Source organism: Mycena indigotica, assembly GCF_014461135.1.
Source record: "Mycena indigotica strain 171206Taipei chromosome Unknown Mind.scaff0004, whole genome shotgun sequence".
Classification (NCBI taxonomy): Eukaryota; Fungi; Basidiomycota; class Agaricomycetes; order Agaricales; family Mycenaceae; genus Mycena; species Mycena indigotica.
Window position 1 is genome coordinate 1,700,306 of NW_023503003.1, and position 19,093 is coordinate 1,719,398.

General features: G+C 51.6%; 7 protein-coding genes across 7 annotated transcripts; 3 read left to right on the forward strand and 4 right to left on the reverse strand.

Annotated features, from left to right (window-relative positions):
• Positions 1 to 1,688: 1,688 nt before the first annotated feature.
• On the reverse strand, positions 1,689 to 3,249 carry MIND_00431900 (uncharacterized protein; the record flags this gene model as incomplete). The annotated part of the gene is made up of 4 exons (XM_037361134.1): positions 1,689 to 2,379; positions 2,430 to 2,904; positions 2,951 to 3,138; positions 3,185 to 3,249. The coding sequence occupies 4 exons, from the start codon at positions 3,247 to 3,249 to the stop codon at positions 1,689 to 1,691; spliced, it is 1,419 nt and encodes a 472-aa protein (XP_037221426.1).
• A 1,354-nt stretch (positions 3,250 to 4,603) lies between these two features.
• MIND_00432000 (GMC-OxRdtase-N domain-containing protein) lies at positions 4,604 to 7,251 on the forward strand (the record flags this gene model as incomplete). Its single annotated transcript, XM_037361135.1, has 11 exons — positions 4,604 to 4,825; positions 4,871 to 4,898; positions 4,949 to 5,291; positions 5,539 to 5,605; positions 5,659 to 5,665; positions 5,704 to 5,933; positions 5,984 to 6,120; positions 6,176 to 6,414; positions 6,463 to 7,075; positions 7,127 to 7,193; positions 7,243 to 7,251. Exons 1-11 carry the CDS (start codon positions 4,619 to 4,621, stop codon positions 7,249 to 7,251), a joined length of 1,947 nt encoding a protein of 648 aa, XP_037221427.1. The 5' UTR covers positions 4,604 to 4,618.
• A 452-nt stretch (positions 7,252 to 7,703) lies between these two features.
• Positions 7,704 to 9,527, reverse strand: MIND_00432100 (uncharacterized protein; the record flags this gene model as incomplete). The annotated part of the gene is made up of 5 exons (XM_037361136.1): positions 7,704 to 8,010; positions 8,060 to 8,181; positions 8,225 to 8,343; positions 8,395 to 9,021; positions 9,077 to 9,527. The coding sequence occupies 5 exons, from the start codon at positions 9,525 to 9,527 to the stop codon at positions 7,704 to 7,706; spliced, it is 1,626 nt and encodes a 541-aa protein (XP_037221428.1).
• A 419-nt stretch (positions 9,528 to 9,946) lies between these two features.
• On the forward strand, positions 9,947 to 10,625 carry MIND_00432200 (uncharacterized protein; the record flags this gene model as incomplete). Its single annotated transcript, XM_037361137.1, has 3 exons — positions 9,947 to 10,322; positions 10,372 to 10,482; positions 10,538 to 10,625. The coding sequence occupies exons 1-3, from the start codon at positions 10,240 to 10,242 to the stop codon at positions 10,623 to 10,625; spliced, it is 282 nt and encodes a 93-aa protein (XP_037221429.1). The 5' UTR covers positions 9,947 to 10,239.
• Positions 10,626 to 12,359: 1,734 nt separating this feature from the next.
• MIND_00432300 (uncharacterized protein) lies at positions 12,360 to 13,842 on the reverse strand (the record flags this gene model as incomplete). Its single annotated transcript, XM_037361138.1, has 5 exons — positions 12,360 to 13,113; positions 13,164 to 13,367; positions 13,416 to 13,519; positions 13,569 to 13,726; positions 13,779 to 13,842. 5 exons carry the CDS (start codon positions 13,840 to 13,842, stop codon positions 12,360 to 12,362), a joined length of 1,284 nt encoding a protein of 427 aa, XP_037221430.1.
• A 162-nt stretch (positions 13,843 to 14,004) lies between these two features.
• Positions 14,005 to 17,271, forward strand: MIND_00432400 (Protein gcn20; the record flags this gene model as incomplete). The annotated part of the gene is made up of 19 exons (XM_037361139.1): positions 14,005 to 14,366; positions 14,419 to 14,470; positions 14,525 to 14,593; positions 14,641 to 14,667; positions 14,717 to 14,811; positions 14,867 to 14,925; positions 14,985 to 15,511; positions 15,561 to 15,597; positions 15,645 to 15,711; positions 15,760 to 15,840; positions 15,889 to 16,057; positions 16,104 to 16,150; positions 16,206 to 16,367; positions 16,422 to 16,490; positions 16,545 to 16,685; positions 16,745 to 16,841; positions 16,892 to 16,915; positions 16,967 to 17,169; positions 17,208 to 17,271. Exons 1-19 carry the CDS (start codon positions 14,014 to 14,016, stop codon positions 17,269 to 17,271), a joined length of 2,343 nt encoding a protein of 780 aa, XP_037221431.1. The 5' UTR covers positions 14,005 to 14,013.
• Positions 17,272 to 17,989: 718 nt separating this feature from the next.
• MIND_00432500 (uncharacterized protein) lies at positions 17,990 to 18,783 on the reverse strand (the record flags this gene model as incomplete). The annotated part of the gene is made up of 6 exons (XM_037361140.1): positions 18,705 to 18,783; positions 18,516 to 18,659; positions 18,331 to 18,455; positions 18,275 to 18,282; positions 18,112 to 18,222; positions 17,990 to 18,062 (listed from the first exon to the last, which is right to left on the reverse strand). The coding sequence occupies exons 1-6, from the start codon at positions 18,769 to 18,771 to the stop codon at positions 17,990 to 17,992; spliced, it is 528 nt and encodes a 175-aa protein (XP_037221432.1). The 5' UTR covers positions 18,772 to 18,783.
• Positions 18,784 to 19,093: the final 310 nt, after the last annotated feature.

Genomic DNA, 19,093 nt, shown 5'->3' on the forward strand with positions numbered 1-19,093 from the left:
GATGTCAGGAAATATGTCGGTCGCCATGTTGAACAAGCTATTATGGTCATCGTAGTTCAGCCAGAATTCCGAAGGCAAGAAGTTCGCGATCAGTTCGGTCTTGGTCGTCTTGCTCCAAATGGTCATGCAAACAATTGGTACGAAGACGACGGTAGTAGTCAGGACATGATTAGCCGTGTTTAACGCGATGCAGAGAACAAGGGTATTGTATAGCTAGTCGACAGCGTTTAGCTGGATTCACAAAACGAAAGCAGAACACATACCTGATCAAGGACTTCAATCACAAACTTGGCACTCCCGCATTCCGGTCTTGCAAAAGCCTCTGTTCCAGCGAGGACGTGGTCAAGTAGTTGCTGCAGGAGGAACGACGTGGTGATTTGAGCAAAAGCAGCGACGACAGGATCCGTGACTGGAACTTGGGGGGCAAAAGACACGACAACAGCCTTGGACGTTTGCAGGAGAATAGACCGGAAGGAGACCTCTTCTCTCGACAGAAATACTAGGGCAACCGAAAGAAGCATTTCGAATACGATCTCGTGCGACATGAACCAAAACGTCGTAGCCTTGGAATTGTCTCGCTCTTGACTTGAATCATCAAATTCAACAGGACCGGTTGCGAACGGTTGCGCGGCGGATGGTCGAGAGTGAGACAAGTCGACGTTGGCTGTGACGAGGGCAGAGGACGAGGTAGTTGTCGAAGCACGAATAGAGCCAGTTGCGAGCGGCAGCGCGGCATCTGTGCCAGTGAAGGACCAGTAAACTCGTGTGCTGTCGGTAGCGATCGGAAGCGCGACTTGCAGGGACGACGGAGTGAAGACCGTTGTCGAGTCCATGCTGGTGGCGATCGGTTGCGCAGCTTGAGTTGGAACAACAAGAGGGAGGGAGAAGGCTGACACGTCTCCCTTACCAAGGAAGAGGAGAGTGTGGTTGCCGGAGAAGGTCCTGCTGGCGAACGGTTGCCCAGCGACGCAAACGGGGGAAATGCGGATGTGAGAGAGGACAAGCGACTCGAGGATGGGGAGACGGTGTCGAACAGCAGGGGCTTTGAAGACGACAGCCTCAGTGGCGTTGTCTAGGACGAGAACAGACTTGGCCACGAGTGGCTCAAGAGTGGGAAGGCGAATAGCAGCAAGGCTAGACACGGGAAGAGGGTTATTGTCTCCTGCAAGCAGGGAAACGCAGGCAGCGACAAAGACAGGTGCCAGACGGCGAACAGTTCTGAAGAGGAACATGGTTGTTCTGGTTCAACAGACGAATGTCACACCGTCACGCGAACGCCCACAGATATATGAGCCCGATCACATCCTGTGCTCGCCAGTCTTACTGTAAATCTATGGGAATGGTGTGTGGCTCGCTCCTGAGCGGCGAAGTACCATTACGCCGGCCAGTGCGTCCGTTCCCTTGCAAGTCCTTCAATTGAGTTGTTTGTTGACTGACCTGGATGATTCGGATGTTCAAGTTGAACCAACTAGGTACTTTCTGACACCCAAGGGATGGAACCCTTCTCTCTAGAAGTTCTTCCAGGAGATAGCCAGGCGTCGGTGCTCAAGCCTGTCCCCCTAAGTAAGTCACGTGTCCGTGTCTTTTGCTCTCACGCTGTTGAGGAATCGCTCTTTGGTTTCTACCTCAAGAATTCGATGTTGTTTATATCACAGAGAGTAGTGTCAGTATACGAAATACAGAGTTGACTAATATCCTTCTTCGCTAACTAAATCCCAGCCGTCTTCGTCCTCTCGTTCCGCCTTTACGTTCTCTTTCCTCTTTCCTCTCTCCTTTGTACTCGATGCAGTGGGAGAAACACTTGAGGACGACCCGACGCGACCAATCGCAGCCCTTCGTCCGCCGCCACCCACAACAGCTTGCACCACGTGCGCAAAGTCGACTGGTACTGTGCTAGGTGATGGAGTAGGTAGTCTCTGCAGAGAGAACCCTGCATTCGTCGTTGGGACAATATTGACCGTTGAATGGGCACGCCGTCCCAATTCCGCTGCACAACATATTGCCCAAAGATTACTCAGCACATCGCCTGCTTGAGCAAGTGGAATCGCTAGTCCTTGTGTGTGTGCCAGATATAACACATCGAAGAGGAGCATGGCAAGGCCTGTTGTGAATGCAGGCGTCGTTTCAGGTGAGTGTGATTTCGGTGCTGGAGGTGCGGGATTCTGTGTCGCTAGTGGTGATGAGGTTGCGGGTTTCGAAGCGGTGGAAGGAGTGCGGGAAACGAAAGTATCACGAGCCGAGATGAGAGAATCGGCGATTGATTGAGATATGGATTGGGAAAGGGAAAGATCTGTTGGTTGTGCCGCACGAATATGCGGCGGAGCAGCTGGTGTTGGTGCTGCAGTCAAGGAGAGATGCAGAGGGTGACTCGCAGTCCACCTAAACGGTCTTCAGTCAATGACGCAGCTAAACAGGACAAAACCCGCTACCTTCCCCATCCGCCGATTCCAGGTCCAATCCATGGCACCCCAACACCAAGTTTCCCTCCCTCCCACTGCACATTGAACGGCAGTTTAACACCGAGATAAAAGCTCAACAGATTAATGAAATGAATTGTGTGCCCTAAGACGGCGTTGATATGTTGCGGTGGGTAACGTCTGACATCGCCAGGAACAGGCAGAATTAGGTCTCCGATTGTCCATTGACCGGCAGAGCCAGCTTTACCCCCAAGAGGCGGTCTTCCGCCAACTTCCACGATATTGAACACCTCAACGAGCTCTTGCACGAGTCCAGATCGCGCGCGCGAAATGAAAGCCGAAAGAGTGGTGAGAGCATTAAGTGGTGCAGTAAGTGAGGGATGGATCGTGCTCGGATTCGGAGTGGCGACATTCAGCGCATTTGCTGCAGCAAGCGTTCTCCGACGCTCAGCCAAGGATTCGCGCAGACTTCGTAGTCGGTCGCGCTCTTCCAAGATATAAGTTAGGTTAGCGGAGGAGGAGAGAGAGCGCACTCTTGTCATTATCCTTCCTTAACCTGGCAAGAGCACCCACAAGCTCATCGACTCTTAACTGAATCTGTGCAACTCCGGCCCGTCGCTCTCTCGCCCCTTTGACCCCCTCAAGCGCCTTATTGGCACGAGCAACCTGTTCGTCGCGTTCCGGCGTAATATGTTGCGATTTAACGCGGAAATCTCTTGTACTGGTGGCGATTAGTTCAAATTGGGCAGAGTTCGAGCAAGATTTACTGAGCCCGGATGCAGTTAGTGCAGTAGAACTGCCGCTGCTTGAGATTGCAGTTCAAGCATTCCATTGCTAAGGCTGGTCAAAGGGAGAGCTGTCGTAAGCGCTTGTGCGGAGTCATCTTCATTGACCTCGGTCACTGCGTGACACTATAGACAATCTTGCTTCAAGTTTCGCATCCAAGTCTTCTCAATAATTTTGCGGGACTGGTCTATTCCAAGGAGGACTACCGTGACTCTACCAAGAACCGCTTTCCACAATGCTCAAGAACCTGATGACTAATCGTGCCTCAAATTTCAAGTTGACCTACAAGCTTCTCTATATGGCGCATCAGAAAGATGGTCTCATCTCCGACGCAGGGAGCTCGTTCCAGTCAATACACTGGACGATAAAGTGCCCCACTTCCATCGAGAACTCTTCAGACAGTCCTAGTACTAGTCAATGTTGTGCTTCAGGTAATGGAATGATGTTCCAGGCCCTGCGTCGAACTTGCTTTTATTGCCTCCGCCAATCGTACCCGCAATCGCCGGGGAACGCTGTCGACGACGAAAGCCAACTTGCGACTGGGCTTAGGCAAGTCATCAAAAACAGCGAACACACCTCTATCAGGTCTTGGCGAACAATCCAGCCTCAAGAACAGCAGTCCGAAGGATATCTCATGGGTTTCCCATCTGTATTCTCACCCATCATATCCACGCTATTCAAAAGTACTCAAGTACCTATTTATGGGTCTCGACATCGCTAATGCAACTACCACTCGAATTACAATTTGCTCACGCGGGCTATTATTCTCACTCCCTCCGAGCGCAATGCATACCGACATAGTTTGCTGAGTCTTGTAATTCTCTTGGATGGGCAACGGGGTCAAGATCACGGTTGGATGGATCTGCAGCTCGTGTCTATCGCGACGGGACAACTGCCGGGTTGTCTATGCCATTCGCTGCTCTGACTGCTTGGCTTCAAATTCCTGGGCCAAAGAAAGAAAGCACGCATGTTCGGTGCGTAACTCGCGCAAAAACCAGGCAGTAGTTAGGTTACAATACATAGTAATATACTACTCTGTTGCAGTCATTCTACTTAAGTAGGTTGTCCTCCACCATGGCGCCGAGTTGGTCGGCGACTGCTGTTGCTTCCGGATTCGCTAGCAAACTCCGCGAATCAAAACGCGCCGTGCTACTGACACGCTTCGCAAGAATATTGGACCCGCGAGGGACATTGAGTGAGTTCGGTTGGAATTCGGGCATCTCGTCGCAAGCGGGACAGATGGTTGGGACCTGAGCCCCAAAGCCGCGAGCTAAACATAGCACGCCCCCAAAAATATGCTCTTTGAACCAAAAGAACGGTTGACGTCGGCCTGCGTAAAATATGATCCGGCACCTGACAGTGTGATTGACAGCATAACAGCCCGTCACACAATCTCAATCTCGACGCGCACGACAATGTCTGTTCCACCACAACCTCTGCCACCAGCCCGAGCGCGCCCGGGGGGACGGAAGAAAGTCCAGCACGACGATGCCGCGTATTTCAGCGCTGGAGCGGGGGTGAAACGACATGCAGTGGATCGAGTGGATGGAGAGCCACGAACGAAGCGGAAACGCGTTGTAGACACGACCGCAATGGTTGTGGAAGACGTGCGGTCGTCGCTGGTGAGTGGTGATTTGCATACTTGCTCTTGGCTGAGTGCCTGTAAGGTCGAGTTTATCAAGATGCCAACACCTGGTGAGTCGCGTTTCGACCTTGGGCGGGCCAATGGACTGACAATTAGGCAGTGTTATATCGGTATCTGGCGCACTACGACCTTGTTCCTGACGTGTATCCTTCTCCAATATCCGCCCATGACCCTCCCCCACCGGCCTCACTTGAGCGGCAGTCTTCCCAAGCTCCGAGTCCCCCGGGCGAGGCAAACACGGCGAACAGATCACGTCGGGAATCACATCAACTGGGAAGAAGACGAAGCTCTCGCCTATTGGACGACGACACACTGGGTCGGCCGCCTATCATGTCTGATGTGGATGAATTGCACAGTGTATTGGCTGCCGTTGCCGAGAGGCATTTTACTGAACTCTCTCCACTGACTGGAAGAGAGGAAGTCGAGACGTTGGCTAGCTTTATGTGCGAGGTTGAACGATGCAAGAAAATTCGCTAGCTTATGAAATTGTAGCTTGATTGTAGCACTATCTATTTTGCCGGCGAATAGCAACGACGAAATAAGAATTGTCAGAAAGGCCCCGGTTACATAGTTTTGGTTGTGATGTCTATTTTCGGTCTACTTAGTCCTCATCATCAGTCGCCGTGGCGACTGTCCACATCGGCTACGAGGCTAGCCAATAAAAGCCTCAAGCTGCCTCACGCGCATCAGTTTTTACTCCCTTCCCTCCCCCTTCGTCACTTTCAACGCAGCCGTGCTGCCTGGCTTCGTTCAGTCTGTGAGTCCGTCCTATCCTCTTACGACGGTCTCTTACTGACCTCCTCCGCCAAGTTAGCTAGTATACGGTTCACCTGCCAACACATTCCTTCTTCTCAGATTTCAGTGAAATCCACGGTTCATCCAGCATGAAGTTCTCTTCCTCGTTTTCGGTTCTTGTCGCTATCGTTTGCCTTGTGACCGACGTCACGGCTCTCGTTGTCCCAGAGGATGCGGGTCTCGTCGCTCGTCAAAACAGGGGGCAGAATAAGAACAAGAACAACCAGCAGAAGAATGCTCAGGCCGCTCAGGCTGCTGCCCAGAAGGCTGCCGCTGCCAAGGCCGCCAAGGTACGTTTTTTTCGTCCGTCATCTCCGTCCGTGATGCTGATGGATATCAGAACAACGCCAACAAAGGGCAAAATAACGGCCAGAACAACAACGCCAACAAGGGGCAGAACAACGGCCAAAACAACGGCCAGAACAACGCCAACCAGGGCCAGAACAATGCTGGTGGTGGAGCTGCCGCCAACAACGGGTGCGTTTTCTCTCTTTGTCCCTCTCTTTCACTCCAAAATTAACTCATCTCCTAGAAACGCCCAAGCATCTCTGACTCTTGATCCCCGTGTCCTCTCCAAGACCGACAATGGTCAGAACCCACCGGTCGCTGGACAATCCGCTGCCCTCGTCTCAGCCAATAACTTCATCAACTTCTGCCTCCAGACCCCCAACCTTGCTATCACCTCTGGCCAGCAGATCGAAGCTGGTTCCTGCAACCCCATCCCCATCGGCCAAATCCCTGCTAAGGCCAAGATGCCCTCGAGCAAATTCCGTGAGTTCTTTCACTGTGTTGTGTTTCTTTTGATCTCAACATGTCCAGAATCGCCCAAGAACAACGACAACCTCACGGCCAACCAGACCTTCACTGTTCAGCTTGCGGTGAAGAACATCCAGCTCGGCGACTTTACGAATGCCCAGAAGACTTACTTCGCCAACCCCCAGACGCTCAACAACCAGGGTCAAATCATTGGCCACACCCACGTCGTTATCGAGAAAATCGACTCGCTCACGTCGACACAACTCACGGACCCGACCAAGTTCTTCTTCTTCAAGGGTATCGACGGCGGTCAGAATGCCCAGGGCATCGTCACGGCTACCGTTGCTGGCGGTGTCCCACCAGGTGCCTACCGCATGGGAACGATCGTTTCTTCCGCCACCCATCAACCGGCCATCGTCCCCGTTGCTCAACACGGTCTTCTCGATGATGTTGTTTACTTTACTGCGACTGCTGGCGGTGCGGGCGGCAACAACAACGCCGCTCAGGGCCAGAACAACGCTGCCGCCGGTGGTGCTGCTGCCAACAATGGCCAGAACAAGGGAGGCAACGCTGCTCAGGGCCAGGCGCAGAACCAGAACAAGGGGGGTAACGCCGCTCAAGGACAGAACCAGAACAAGGGTGCTCAACAAGGCCAGAACAAAGGTGGAAACGCCGCGTGAGTTTCTAGTCGTACTCTCGCAAGTCGAATTGCTTACACCATCTCCAGTCAAGCAGCAAAGGGCAAAGGCCAAGGCAAAGGCAAGGGTCGCCGGGGTGGTAAGGGTCGCCCAAGGGTGAGTCTCTTTTCCGATAATCCAACCACTTGCTTATCTCGGTTTCCAGTCGCTCTAAGGCCGTAATACGGACGCTTCATCTTTTCACTTAGATCTGCTTTTTGTGATGCATTTGCTTTGTCCATCCGCGGTCTTTTTAATACCAGCAAATTGCATACCCTCCTCGCATGTGTCTTTTTACGATCTTTCTTTCTCCCGCATCTGAACCGTGTACATTACCCATTGCATTGCGCGGGGAGCTGATCTCTCTTGCTGAATGAATATGATCGGGGTCGCAAGGCCATCTCTTTTCTCTCTCATTCAACTGGTGCCTACGGCTCCTATGCTCATCCCCAACGCGACCGTTTCCTTCAACCTCGTATTTCTAAGTTATAAGCATGGGGTAATCTGGCTTGGAGGTGTTCTTCGCTAGGCACAGAGTTGAGAATGATCTTGTTTCCTTGCCAAGTACACTGAGTAAAGGGATTCGCTCTGCGGTCGGTAGTGCTGCAACGTAGTATGAATTCCATATCACCCCCGCAAATATCGCTGTCCCATCTCGGGAATAACTATCCACAGACCCATCACACCCCGGAACTCGAAGCAAACAAGACACGACTTGACGACGGAGGCGGTTTGCGGATGCTGCCCTAGTTTGGTGAGCAGTTCCTCCACCAAATCACGGTTCTGTTCCGGCGAATCCCGAAACAGGGAATACGCCACGAGAAGCAGGCCGGCGTCGACGATGGCTTGGGCCCCATCGGGTGTCTCTGCGAGGGTGTTTAGCAGGACAAGACATCCTTCTGTCTTCGCAGCGTCCCGAGATTTGAAGGTAGCACTATGTAGAACAAACGTGAATGGCGGAATAGAAAGCTAACTGGACGAACCAAGCATGCACGAGCTGAGGACATAAGTTATCTTGAAGGACATCTTGGGCGGTAAGACCATCGACATGTTCAATGCGCGTGTATGCCTGAAGACGCGCGGCATCGTATGGTGACCAGTACTTCTGAGGAAACTTGAGTAAAAATACTGGTTTCTCAAATGCTCACATTATCGCCTGCGACTCTTGCGGGCACGAACCACCGATAGGTTTGATATTTTTTGGAGTAAAACACGCGCTGCGCAACGGACTTGAGTGGAAACAGTGGTGGGGTGTAATCCGCAGTGCCTACAAACACATTATGAATATGTCAAATAGTGGTGCTTGGAGGTTACTTACCCAAATCCTGAAGAAGTGTCTCCATTTTTCTCCTGATCTGCCATTGCGTGAGGATCGTGACGGCGTTCCGGACCGCGACAAAGCTAAGGGCATACCCCACAAACAAGGGGAGAACCGAACAGAGGACAGCGTATGCTACACTTGACTTGCGCGAGTTGCCGAGTAAGAAGCCGCGGAAGAGTCCATATGAGACGGCCACCGTAGTTGCAACGATGATAGCCGCCGCTAGGAACCGAATGAGTCGCCGATACATGAGGATGCCATTTCTCCACTCCTCATAGTGGAGGAAACGAAATATGTGGCCGGTAGATGAGGGGTCATGTGTCAGCCAGTCCTGTGATTGCGCGATTTGCTTCATTTGGTCCGCAGGAATTCGTCGACCGCGAGGAATGAGGTATTTTTCTGGAGGGAAAGAGGTCGCCAGGATTGGGAAAGAGTAGTGTCGGAGGGAGATGATGTGGAAGAGAAGTCGGGCATACCAAAAGCAGTTGCTTGAGGTAAGACTGTAATTAGGACTTTGCGCAGAAAGTATCTCGAGATAACGCGTCAGGTCTCGCAGAAGTAGAGGGGGACCACAACGATGTTGGTCAAGAGCATCGTTAAAGGCTCGATATAAATATAAGGGAGCTGGGTCAAGTTGTTGAAGGAATCAATGAGAAAAAAAACTGGGTTAATGACATACGTATTTTGGTCACTTCCATGTACGTTGCGGGCAAGACGAAGCTCAGGTGGGAGACATGGGCGAAGAACAAAACATGGTCACGCAGAAACCGCGACTTCCAAGCGAGCAAAGGTGGTACACGTTCGACAGTGACGGTGTCTGAGGCAAGCATCGAGAAACTTGGGAAATGCTTTCCCAGTCTTTCGATCTTGATATCGTAGAAGTTGGGAAATGTGCTGTCCTCCAGGCTCTTGTCCTTGGGTTGGTGTTCGAGTCGAAGCAGAATGAATTGGTGCTTCAGGACTGTATCTCCTTCGGCCCACCACGCCAAATCCGTGACAACGGCATTTTGCACCGACATTGCTGCCGTCTTACTCCAAGCACAGAACCCCCGCACCGACGATGACCCCTCTGGGATGCAACTGGGTCCTACCTCGTCGCATTCCGCCGTCAGCAAGTCTGGCAGACTCATGGGAAGAGGTGAAGATGCCTTGTGTGTTAATGACAGCCGGCGACGGACACAGCATTCGAACTAGTGGTCGCGTCCTTGTAGTTATTGGGGCATAGATGGTTCAGAATCCGAGGCTTTGAGAGGGTTGTTGGGATCGGGTTTGCATTTCTCTAAGCTGGAAGTTGCGAAACTCAAGTGGGTGCTCATCAATAAGTGTAGGTCGGCGTGACATCCTGAACCCAGTTCTCCGTTCGAACGTTCGCCGTCTGGCCCCCATCTTCGTCGCTGCTTGAATTTCCATGCTTGCAGGAGACAATAACTCTCTTCCTGTCTTTAGCCTTGCGGCTATTCACCTCCCCTTCATCGTGCGAGTTCTCCCACATACTAGTATTCTGCGCTGCTGTCTGCTACCAGCTCCGTTTGTGTTCCGACAAGAGCTTCGTCGTCGACGTTCCTTTCGGCTAATATGCTGGCCCAATACACCAGTCAAACATTCAGATAATAGCAAGGTTTGTCTCGCGCTATCGTGCATTCTAAGTATTCTCTTCGATTGCGCTGGTGTTTTTCCTCGAGAGGCGGGGTCCTCACTGGCATTCCATTTGCTTCTAGCGAGTGCAATTCAAGACCCTCCTGACTGAATCCTCTGAGTCGCCTCCTCAAGGGACGGCACTAATACCGTTATTGCAGCCCTACATCATCTCAGAATCGTATCTCTCGCAGCAACCATTGAGCCATGATGTCCTCGCTGGGATGGGAATGGGAACATTGGCAAGAGCTGGATGTAACTTTTCAGTTAAACGAAAAATTGCTTGGGAAGTATGTGTCGCGATGTTTTTCGTGGATGAGACTGAAATCTATCTGTCAGCGCAATGGCGTTCTCGTCTCTACATCGCAAGCAACACCGTTCCCGGACCTTCATCGATGCTCATCTCCCGCTGCTAATGAAGTCTGCACTAGCGGACGAATGTCAAAGCAGGTACATACTGGAATTGAGGAGACGATAGTCATGCCCACTAATCATCTGTCCTCAGCTTTATCGTTGTCTCAAATTCTGATTTCGCGTTTCCCATGTTCGCGACGCGGGCTCTTGTACAACTCCATCCGCCAACTCTTATTTAAAGCGTGCTATCGAATGGTTTTCTAGCGCACTGTTTTACCGAAGCCATCTCACAACGCTAGCGACAATGGAGGATTTAACCTATCCTCCACCTCCAATCCTCAGGCTGATGTCCGCACGACGTTGGGCGAACCGAAATGGGCTCATCCCATGTTCTCCAAAAATAAAAAATGACCCGATGACGGCCTTCATCTTGCTTTTCTAATACCAGCCGAAATGGCAGAGGGCAGGCCCTTGCATGTCGCATTTTCCGCAAGCGAGATTTATCGCCTCAAGGCGGAATCCGGAGGAAGACTCTACTTCAAGCTCGTGTTTGTTCGATACCCTACTGGATGCTGCATGAAATTCAATATATTCCCTGGAACGGTCGAATGGTGTTACAACTACTTGGAATCGTCTAGTAGCTTCATCAAAAATGTCACTCAAGTTTATTGGACCTTTGCGCCTGCCACAAGCCAGCAATAGGGCCATCAGGGGCTCTGTTATGCCCCTTTCAGTCATGAAGTACACAAAGCTCAGGCATACAATCGAAAACTTCAAGTTGGCAAAAGATTCCTCAGGCTGGAGCCCGAGTCTCCCGAGTTCTTGCGGTAGTCGATGGCAACTTGGCGCGACGAGGTTTCCAGCGGCCCTGTAGATAAATAGCACGGGATAGCCGGGTCGTTTTTCTCAGATTCGCCCCACTCTACCGACCACTCAAAGCAAGTGCCTTTTCCTTTCCCTCCAAATCTCTTGCGCCATGCTTACTGTCGCACAGCGCAATGCAGATCCAGCTCACCGCCATCCTGCTCGTGCTCGCCAGTGCCGCACACGGCGCGCACGTTGCGTTCTTCGAGGCTGCGAATTGCCGAGAGACAGCCTTCGAAGTTGTGAGGACGACAGGGGACTCGCCGGGTAAGTGCATCACGGCCCGCGACGGCCGCACGGCCCGGAGCATCCTCTGGACCAACGTCGGCGGCCCGGGCCTGCAGCTCTTCCAGTCTGGCGGCGCCCACGACCAGTGCAGCAATGGCGCGCAGTTCACCACGCCCTCCGTTGTGGGGTGCCAGACCGCCCCCGATGGGTGCGTTCTTAACTTGGGTTATGACCAGTCACTGGTTGACCGAACGCCGCCAGGTTCAATTGGCAGAGCGTGCGCCTCCCTTAAGCACAGTATACTTACCTTGTGCCTGGACTTCAGTGAATTGCGGCGGAATCTCTCATCGCTTAGCTATATACCGCCAATATACTCACCTTGTTTGCGTTTGTTTTCGCTCCTTCGAAAACTTACCTTTTCAAACCTGTTGTTCAAGTTAATCTTTTGAGTATCCGCAAAACCGCATGTCACGGTGCGTGATATGATGATTTAAATATTTTCATTATAATTAAACACTGTTGGCGGAGTACAAAGCTAATAACTGCAAAACCATGGTAGTCACGTATCTTACTTGATAAACGATTGTTGGTAGCGATAGAAATTTAAGCTTGAAATGAGCCCAATCCGGTGTCCGCCCCAAAAACTTCAAAGCAATGCCATTTGCGTGCGGAAAAGCACAGAGGGTGGTTCTGAAGAGGTGGCATAATCAAGTGTATCGCGCCAGCGTTACTTTGTACTACGGGGTGGCGTAGCGAAATCTGCAAGGCCACTTGCTGTGCCGGCAGAACAGAATGACATCAGAAAAGAGTGAACGATGCGATAGCTAATACTACAATTGGCCACAGGGTATCCGAATTAAACATGTGTGCTCTACCCGACCCTAATTATTCATTACAGTAAACCGACGCTGCGGTTGTGGCGACCGGGGGACCACGGGCTGTGGTGGCGGTGGCCCGCTCGAGCTCTCGTCATAATGGCTCGACAAGTCCACCTCGGAGATGTCTAGCGGGTGCAGCGGCGGCTCGCCAGCCGTGGCCTGCAGCGTTTGTCGCTGCCACGCCTGGATAGAGGCGATGTTTTCTGGCGGCAGCGACGCTTGGCGCATGAGGGGATCGCCTGATGGAATGGGCGAGCCAACAGGGGCTGGCGCGGGGGGAGCTCGCCGCATTCTCGCGACGAGCAGGTTGGGGTTGAATGAAATGCGGGATAACCGGGAGCGTGACCCGGAGGCGGGGGTTGTGTGGGGCCGTGGGCGTGGTCTTGTTGTTGGAAACTCGGCCTGGATCGGTGTTGGGAAGGGGACAGGGGCCATGTCCTGTTGTGGCCTGGCTGATCTCCGTGCGGCTGATAGAAGATCACGGAATGGCGAAAAGAGCGTCGTCGACAAGGGCACATTCGATTTTTGCTGTTGTTTTCGGCGTTGGCGCAAATAGAGGAAGGCGAGAAGACCGAGAAGGAAGACGGCCAGGACTGCAACGACGCCGCCAACAATTGCAGCGGTCTTGGAACTGGAAGATTTGGTGGCGCCAATCACAGTTGCATGCGATGATGTCGGCGAAGAAGAAGTGTTGGTTCTGGTAGTCGTGGCCGCTACAATTGCTCCAGTTGTTACTCGCGAGAGGTCTTCGTCTGCACTAGTATATAGTCAGAAACAGAGCGTAACTGAATTAAGGAGCGGACTCACGAATACCAGATGGAGTCTAAGATAGCGAGGGAGACCTGGCCATTGATGGCTCCATTCTGTATTCGCAGCGTGTGCGGTCCAGGAACTAGACCGCCAACCGTGAAAACAGTGTGGTTTGGTAGGAACTGATTAGAGCCGGAGGGGTCCCGGATGAAGGAGTTGTTGAAGGCGTTGTCCACATAAAAATATAGCTCTGTTCTTCCCCTGGAATGCCAGTTGGTGACCGATGTTAAACCCAAGGAAAGGACATACTTGGGCTGCGACATCGAATCGCTGAGCACACACTTGACGCTCACGGATACGCCTGTAAAGTTGACGGTCGCGTTATATGGGCTATAAAAGTCTTCTTTGGGGTTCTACAGCTTAGGTCAAGGGGACGACGAAGAACAAGGCACAATAACGCACGTATACCGACCCAGTGTAGGTGCCCTGGTTCATGAGACTTGGCGGTGGATATCGACATGGTTGAGGACAGCCTGCAATTGTGCCGCTCTGCCACGCCCCTGCAGGCTCGTAGCTGATTTTGTTGCCATTGGTCGGGTCCCCCTTCTCGTCGTCGATGACTGTTTGAAACAGAATGAGCGGAATCGAACGCGGCCGATGAGGATAACCGACTTGTGATGGACGCCAACGCGGGGAGGATGAAGGAGAGGACTATCGCAGGCCAAAGCGAGCGCATTTCGAAGGCAAACAAACAACTAGAGAAAAAGCATGCAAGTAAATCAAGGGAGCTTGACAAGGCGGATGGGTATATGTACCTACCAGCAAACACAGCCGCGCTTCTCATGACATGATGTTGCCGAGGTGTGTTGCGGGTCACGGTGTGACATCTGATCAAATTTCAAAGCTCATGTCGTCTGAAGACATCGCGGAGGAAATTCGTGAAAGCTTCCCCGGCACCGAGGAGGTCATCGTCCAGTACCTCGCGGGTTACCTTGTCGATGATGCTGGCGAGGAAGAAGATGTCCTTCAAGTAGCACGCGAAATTCTTGACTCGGTCGCTGCTGGACGCGTTGATGTGCTCGAAAAGTTGATGCTACGTCTGGCGGAACTGCTAGAGCCTACTTTCAGGGAACGCATGAAGAACAGCGCTGGTCCGAAACTGCACAAACTTGACAAAGTAATGGATATGAGTAAAACAACAATGTCCAACACAATCGCGTTCTCGGAAGGCGTAGACCTCGAATCTATCAATAAGGGCAAGTATGTGGCATTGCCCTCGTAATCAATTGCATTTCTTCATCTCAAACAACAGGGCCTCCAAGGTTGATGTCAAGAAACTCGAAAAGCAGGAGGCCAAGCTACGAGTGCGCCGTTTCATATGGGGTTCCTGCCTTAGCTAACCTGTTTCCGATGACTAGGCTAAGATTGAGAAACGCTCTCGGACTCTGTATGAGGGCTCGAAACTGCTTGATGCCCACCGGAAACAGGTGCGTTTTGGGATCAGCAACGATCTCCGGCGCTAACGGCGATGCAGCAAACGTATGAAGAGATGTTCATGAAGGTGCGAATGTATTGATCTTTCAATTCCGTCGTTATTCAATGCCCTACAGATTAATCCACTCGAGGCAAACGCTGCCGCAAGAAACAAGAGCAAGGACATCCATCTGCCCTCGATCGACGTCAACTTTGGCTCGAATCGTATCCTGTGCGTTGTACTCAAACACCAGAGTTAATTCCGACAAACAATTCATCGCTTGCAGCTCTGGGGCCACACTAACCATGGCCCACGGACGTCGATATGGTCTCATAGGCCGTAACGGTGCGACCGATCTGTCAAATATCTCAATGAAAGGGTTATTTAATTTACTCGGCTCCCAGGTGTCGGTAAATCCACCCTTCTGCGACACATTGCGATGCGTGAAGTTCCCATCCCCGCGCACATCACGATCTTGTTTGTCGAGCAAGAAATCGTGGGCGACGACACAGTAGCCATCGACTCTGTGCTCAAGGCTGATGTATGGCGTGACCATCTGCTCAAGGAAGAAGCCTCTCTAAATGCGAAATTGGCGGAATTGGAAGCGGAGGGCGACGATAAACGCTTTGTAGATGCCCGGGAAGAGGCCTCAGCGCGGTTGGCGGACGTCCACGCCCGCTTATCCGACATGGATGCAGAGAGTGGTCCTGCCAGAGCGGCGGCCCTTCTTGCGGGTAAACGCATCATTCTGCTGCTTACTCACGAATTTGACACCGACGGGCAGGGTTGGGTTTCAACGAATCGGATCAGCAGCGCCCAACGAAATCATTCAGTGGAGGCTGGCGGTGGGTTCACCATTGGGTTCAATGCATTTTCTGACGGGGAAATCCATAGCATGCGACTAGCGCTAGCAAGAGCTTTGTTCGTCAAGGTATCTCCCGCTGCTTCGTTGATTCTCCAGCTTTCAATCGACATTATAGCCTTCTTTGCTTCTTTTGGACGAACCTTCCAATCACAGTGGGTGAAGTCAATACAGGTAGGTTCAGTACTAAACCTCAATTTAGTTGATTTGAATGCCCTTGCGTGGTTGGAGGACTATCTCCAAACATGGCCCGGCACGCTTCTTGTTGTGTATGTTCTCCATCTAGTGGCCTCCCCCCAAGCTTACCATCAGCACAGATCGCATGACCGTGCATTCCTCGACGCCGTCGCCACTGATATCGTGCATCAGCATTCTGGTCGTCTTGATTACTACAAGGGGTATGAGACATCACTCTAGGTAGACTGATGCATTCATTGCAAGTCCAGCAACTTTACACAGTTCTACTCAACCAAGTCAGAGCGCGACCGTAACATGCGCAAGGAGTATGAAACGCAGATGGAATACCGGCGTCACTTGCAAGCCTTCATTGACCGGTGGCGTTATAATGCCAACCGTGCCGCCCAAGCCCAGTCCAAAATCAAGATCCTGGAGAAGGTATTGTTGCACCGGCGTCCATTCCAGAGTTTTACACAGCTCCAAGTTACCCGAGCTCGAACCACCAGAAGAAGATGAGACGGAGAACTTCAAGTCAGATCCAATTCCGTTTCTCATGGACCAGAATGGTCTGATAGCTCGTGTCCAGGTTCCCGGAGACCGAGAAAATAGCGCCGCCACTACTTCAAATGAATGAAGTAACGTTTGGCTATTCGGCGGACAAGATTATCTTGAAGAATATCAACTTTGACGTCGGCCTTGATTCAAGGGTTGCTATCGTTGGCGCAAACGGAGCCGGAAAATCGACACTGTAAGTGGCAGCGCGCCGTACTGTCCATGCTCTTACTTGTTTTTCTGCTTCCAGAATCAAAATTCTGACGGGAGATCTAAATCCCATGGCTGGTCATGTCACACGCAACGGGAGGCTGCGCGTGTGCGTCTTCTCTCGACGACGTTCAGCTATGGGCTCTCTCTGACGCTAATGCAGCGGGTACTTTGCGCAACACCATGTCGACTCGCTGGTTCCGACCATGACGCCCGTGCAATTCCTTGCTTCTAAGTTCCCAGGACGGGTAGAGCAGGACTATCGACAACATCTGGGCAACTTCCAGATCAGCGGTATGACGGGGTGCGATTTTTTCCTTCGTTTTTTGTGATATTCGAATGCCACTTGGATCTATTAAATAGGATGCAACCAATAGCTACTCTATCCGGAGGACAGAAAAGTCGAGTTGCCTTTGCGGTTCTGTCGCTTCAGCAGCCTCACATCTTGCTGCTTGATGAGGTACCTCGGTCTATTCTGGTTTATCAAGAAGCTGATTTACTGTCATCTAGCCGACCAATCATCTCGATATCGAAGTAAGTAGCGCCAATCCATGCGTGTGCAAAAATCTGAAGGGCTTATTATAGGGCTTAGACGCTCTCATGGTGGCTCTGCAAAAGTGGAATGGTGGTGTGATCATCATCTCGCATGACGAACGCTTCATCACCACTGTGGCGCAAGAGGCGGGTCGCTGTCGTTCTTCTACTAGAACAAGGCTAAGTCTTTGCAGCTGTGGGTATGTGGCGATGGGACAGTCTCAAAGTTCAGAGGCGATGTGCAAGCCTATAAGGTGCGACCCTGTGTGCTCTGCTCTGAGTTCTCGCTAAGCACTCGCGCAGAGCTTGATTGTTGGCAATATCAAAGCAAAGCCTTGAAGTTCGAACGGACCTGAGCGGTGATAGCCGCCTCCATGCGTGAGAGCAGGGAACTTTCGAGTTGGAGTTGTTTACTGTCGAATAAAGTCCTCAGTTGACTTGGGGTTCCAGTTTTAAAGTAAAATACTAGTAGATATATGTGGTGAACGGAAAGTTACTCGAAATACTGCGCGCGATACTGTCCGAGAGTCATGCTTGTAATTTTCCGTATGGGAGTCTAAGTGGTGTTGATTCATAATTAGGACTGGGTCAGTAAGTAGTCATTCGTTGTTGATTTTACATCCTAGTAATTTGGCAGTAAAAGACAGGGAAAGAGGATACAAGACCTGTTATAAGTAGAATTCGCGAACGCTTGAGCCATCTGAGCAATAATGTTGATAGCCCCAACTTCATAATTAGGACTGGGTCAGTTGGTACGTCCTAGTAATTTGGCAGTGAAAGACAGAGAGGTTACAGTAGAATCCCTAAAACAGAACAGGCATGCTTCCCAATGTTTGGATTGCATTTTGTAGGGAAGCACTGGAATGCACCTCAAAAGGTGTCATTTCTGATTCAAGTTCAGACCGAAAGCTCGACAAGAAAGAGATAGTCTATCAGTTCATCTAAATGTTCCAATCGCATTCAGGTTATAGATGCTGGGTTTCACCTCAATCGTTGGCGATGATGTGAGTCAAAAGTGTCTCTTTCGCCCAAATTGGTCACCTAAATCTACACTCAGACCAGCAGCTGAACAGGTCACGCAGTCTTTGTCTTTTTGAACGCGAAGAACCAATACGGCGTCCTGCCTAAACCAAAGAACCACGCAATGCTGTAAACGCTTGAGCGATCTGAGCAATAAATATCATAGAAGCACGCACCGAACGCTGAAGAGGACAACGACGAACGAGATGTTGCCGTGTGTCATCGGGTTCCATGCGAGAAAGTCATATCTTAGTGCTGGGGGCAGACCTATCAAAGTTGCGACAATGCTGAGTTGTAACAATTGAATACGGTGAGTTGGAGAAGTCGGCGGGGGCTCACTGGGTCACCTATGCAACGACATGATTATCTAGTTCAATTCGCTTTGTGGCACTCACATCGGCGATGGCGAGGGCAGCAAGCAGCGCGCCAACAATGCGCTCCTGCGAAACAGGGTCGTGTTTGAGGGCGTCCCGCGCGGCGCGGAAGACGAGCGAAGAGACAAGGCCAAGGAGAAGGTAGCCTGCGGTGATTTTGGAAATTTGGATTAGCAGGCGCCAGAAATGAGGAATTCAGGATGCACAGTTTCCAAGCTGCCAGACGAGCATTTGGGTCCGCGTCTCTAGCGGCGTGGTAGGTACTGAATTGGCGGTGGGGACCAGCTGGTGGTGAAAGCAGCGCGCGCCAGGAAATGTCCAAGCCATTAAAGCAGGGAGCATGGTTGAGGCTGGTGAGTATTAAAGGATGGTGTGTTAGGATGATTGGGACGGACTAGGCTCGAGGTAGAGAAACAGCAGCTGGTAGAAGCCCTGCAGCGCTGGAAAATCCGCAGCCGCCATCGTGGGGAGAGGGAGAGCAAGAAATCAGTTCTCGATCCGGCCCGTGACCGTGCTGCTTGTTTCAGCTCGTTTCTAACTCTCAATCACAACACGACAAAAGATCTGGATAGCTGGGAGGAACGAACCAGTAGCTTGGAACAAACGTGTGCATAACCCATCCCATAGCCATAATGCTTCAAGTCACCACAAAGCAGATCTGACGACTTGAAGTTGGGCCTCAACCGACACGGGGCCGCTAGCCTGAGCGAGCTCGACGGCTGAAATACGTTTGGTTATCCGCCTATACAGACACGCGCGCTGTTTCCAACGAATTCGCTTTCAT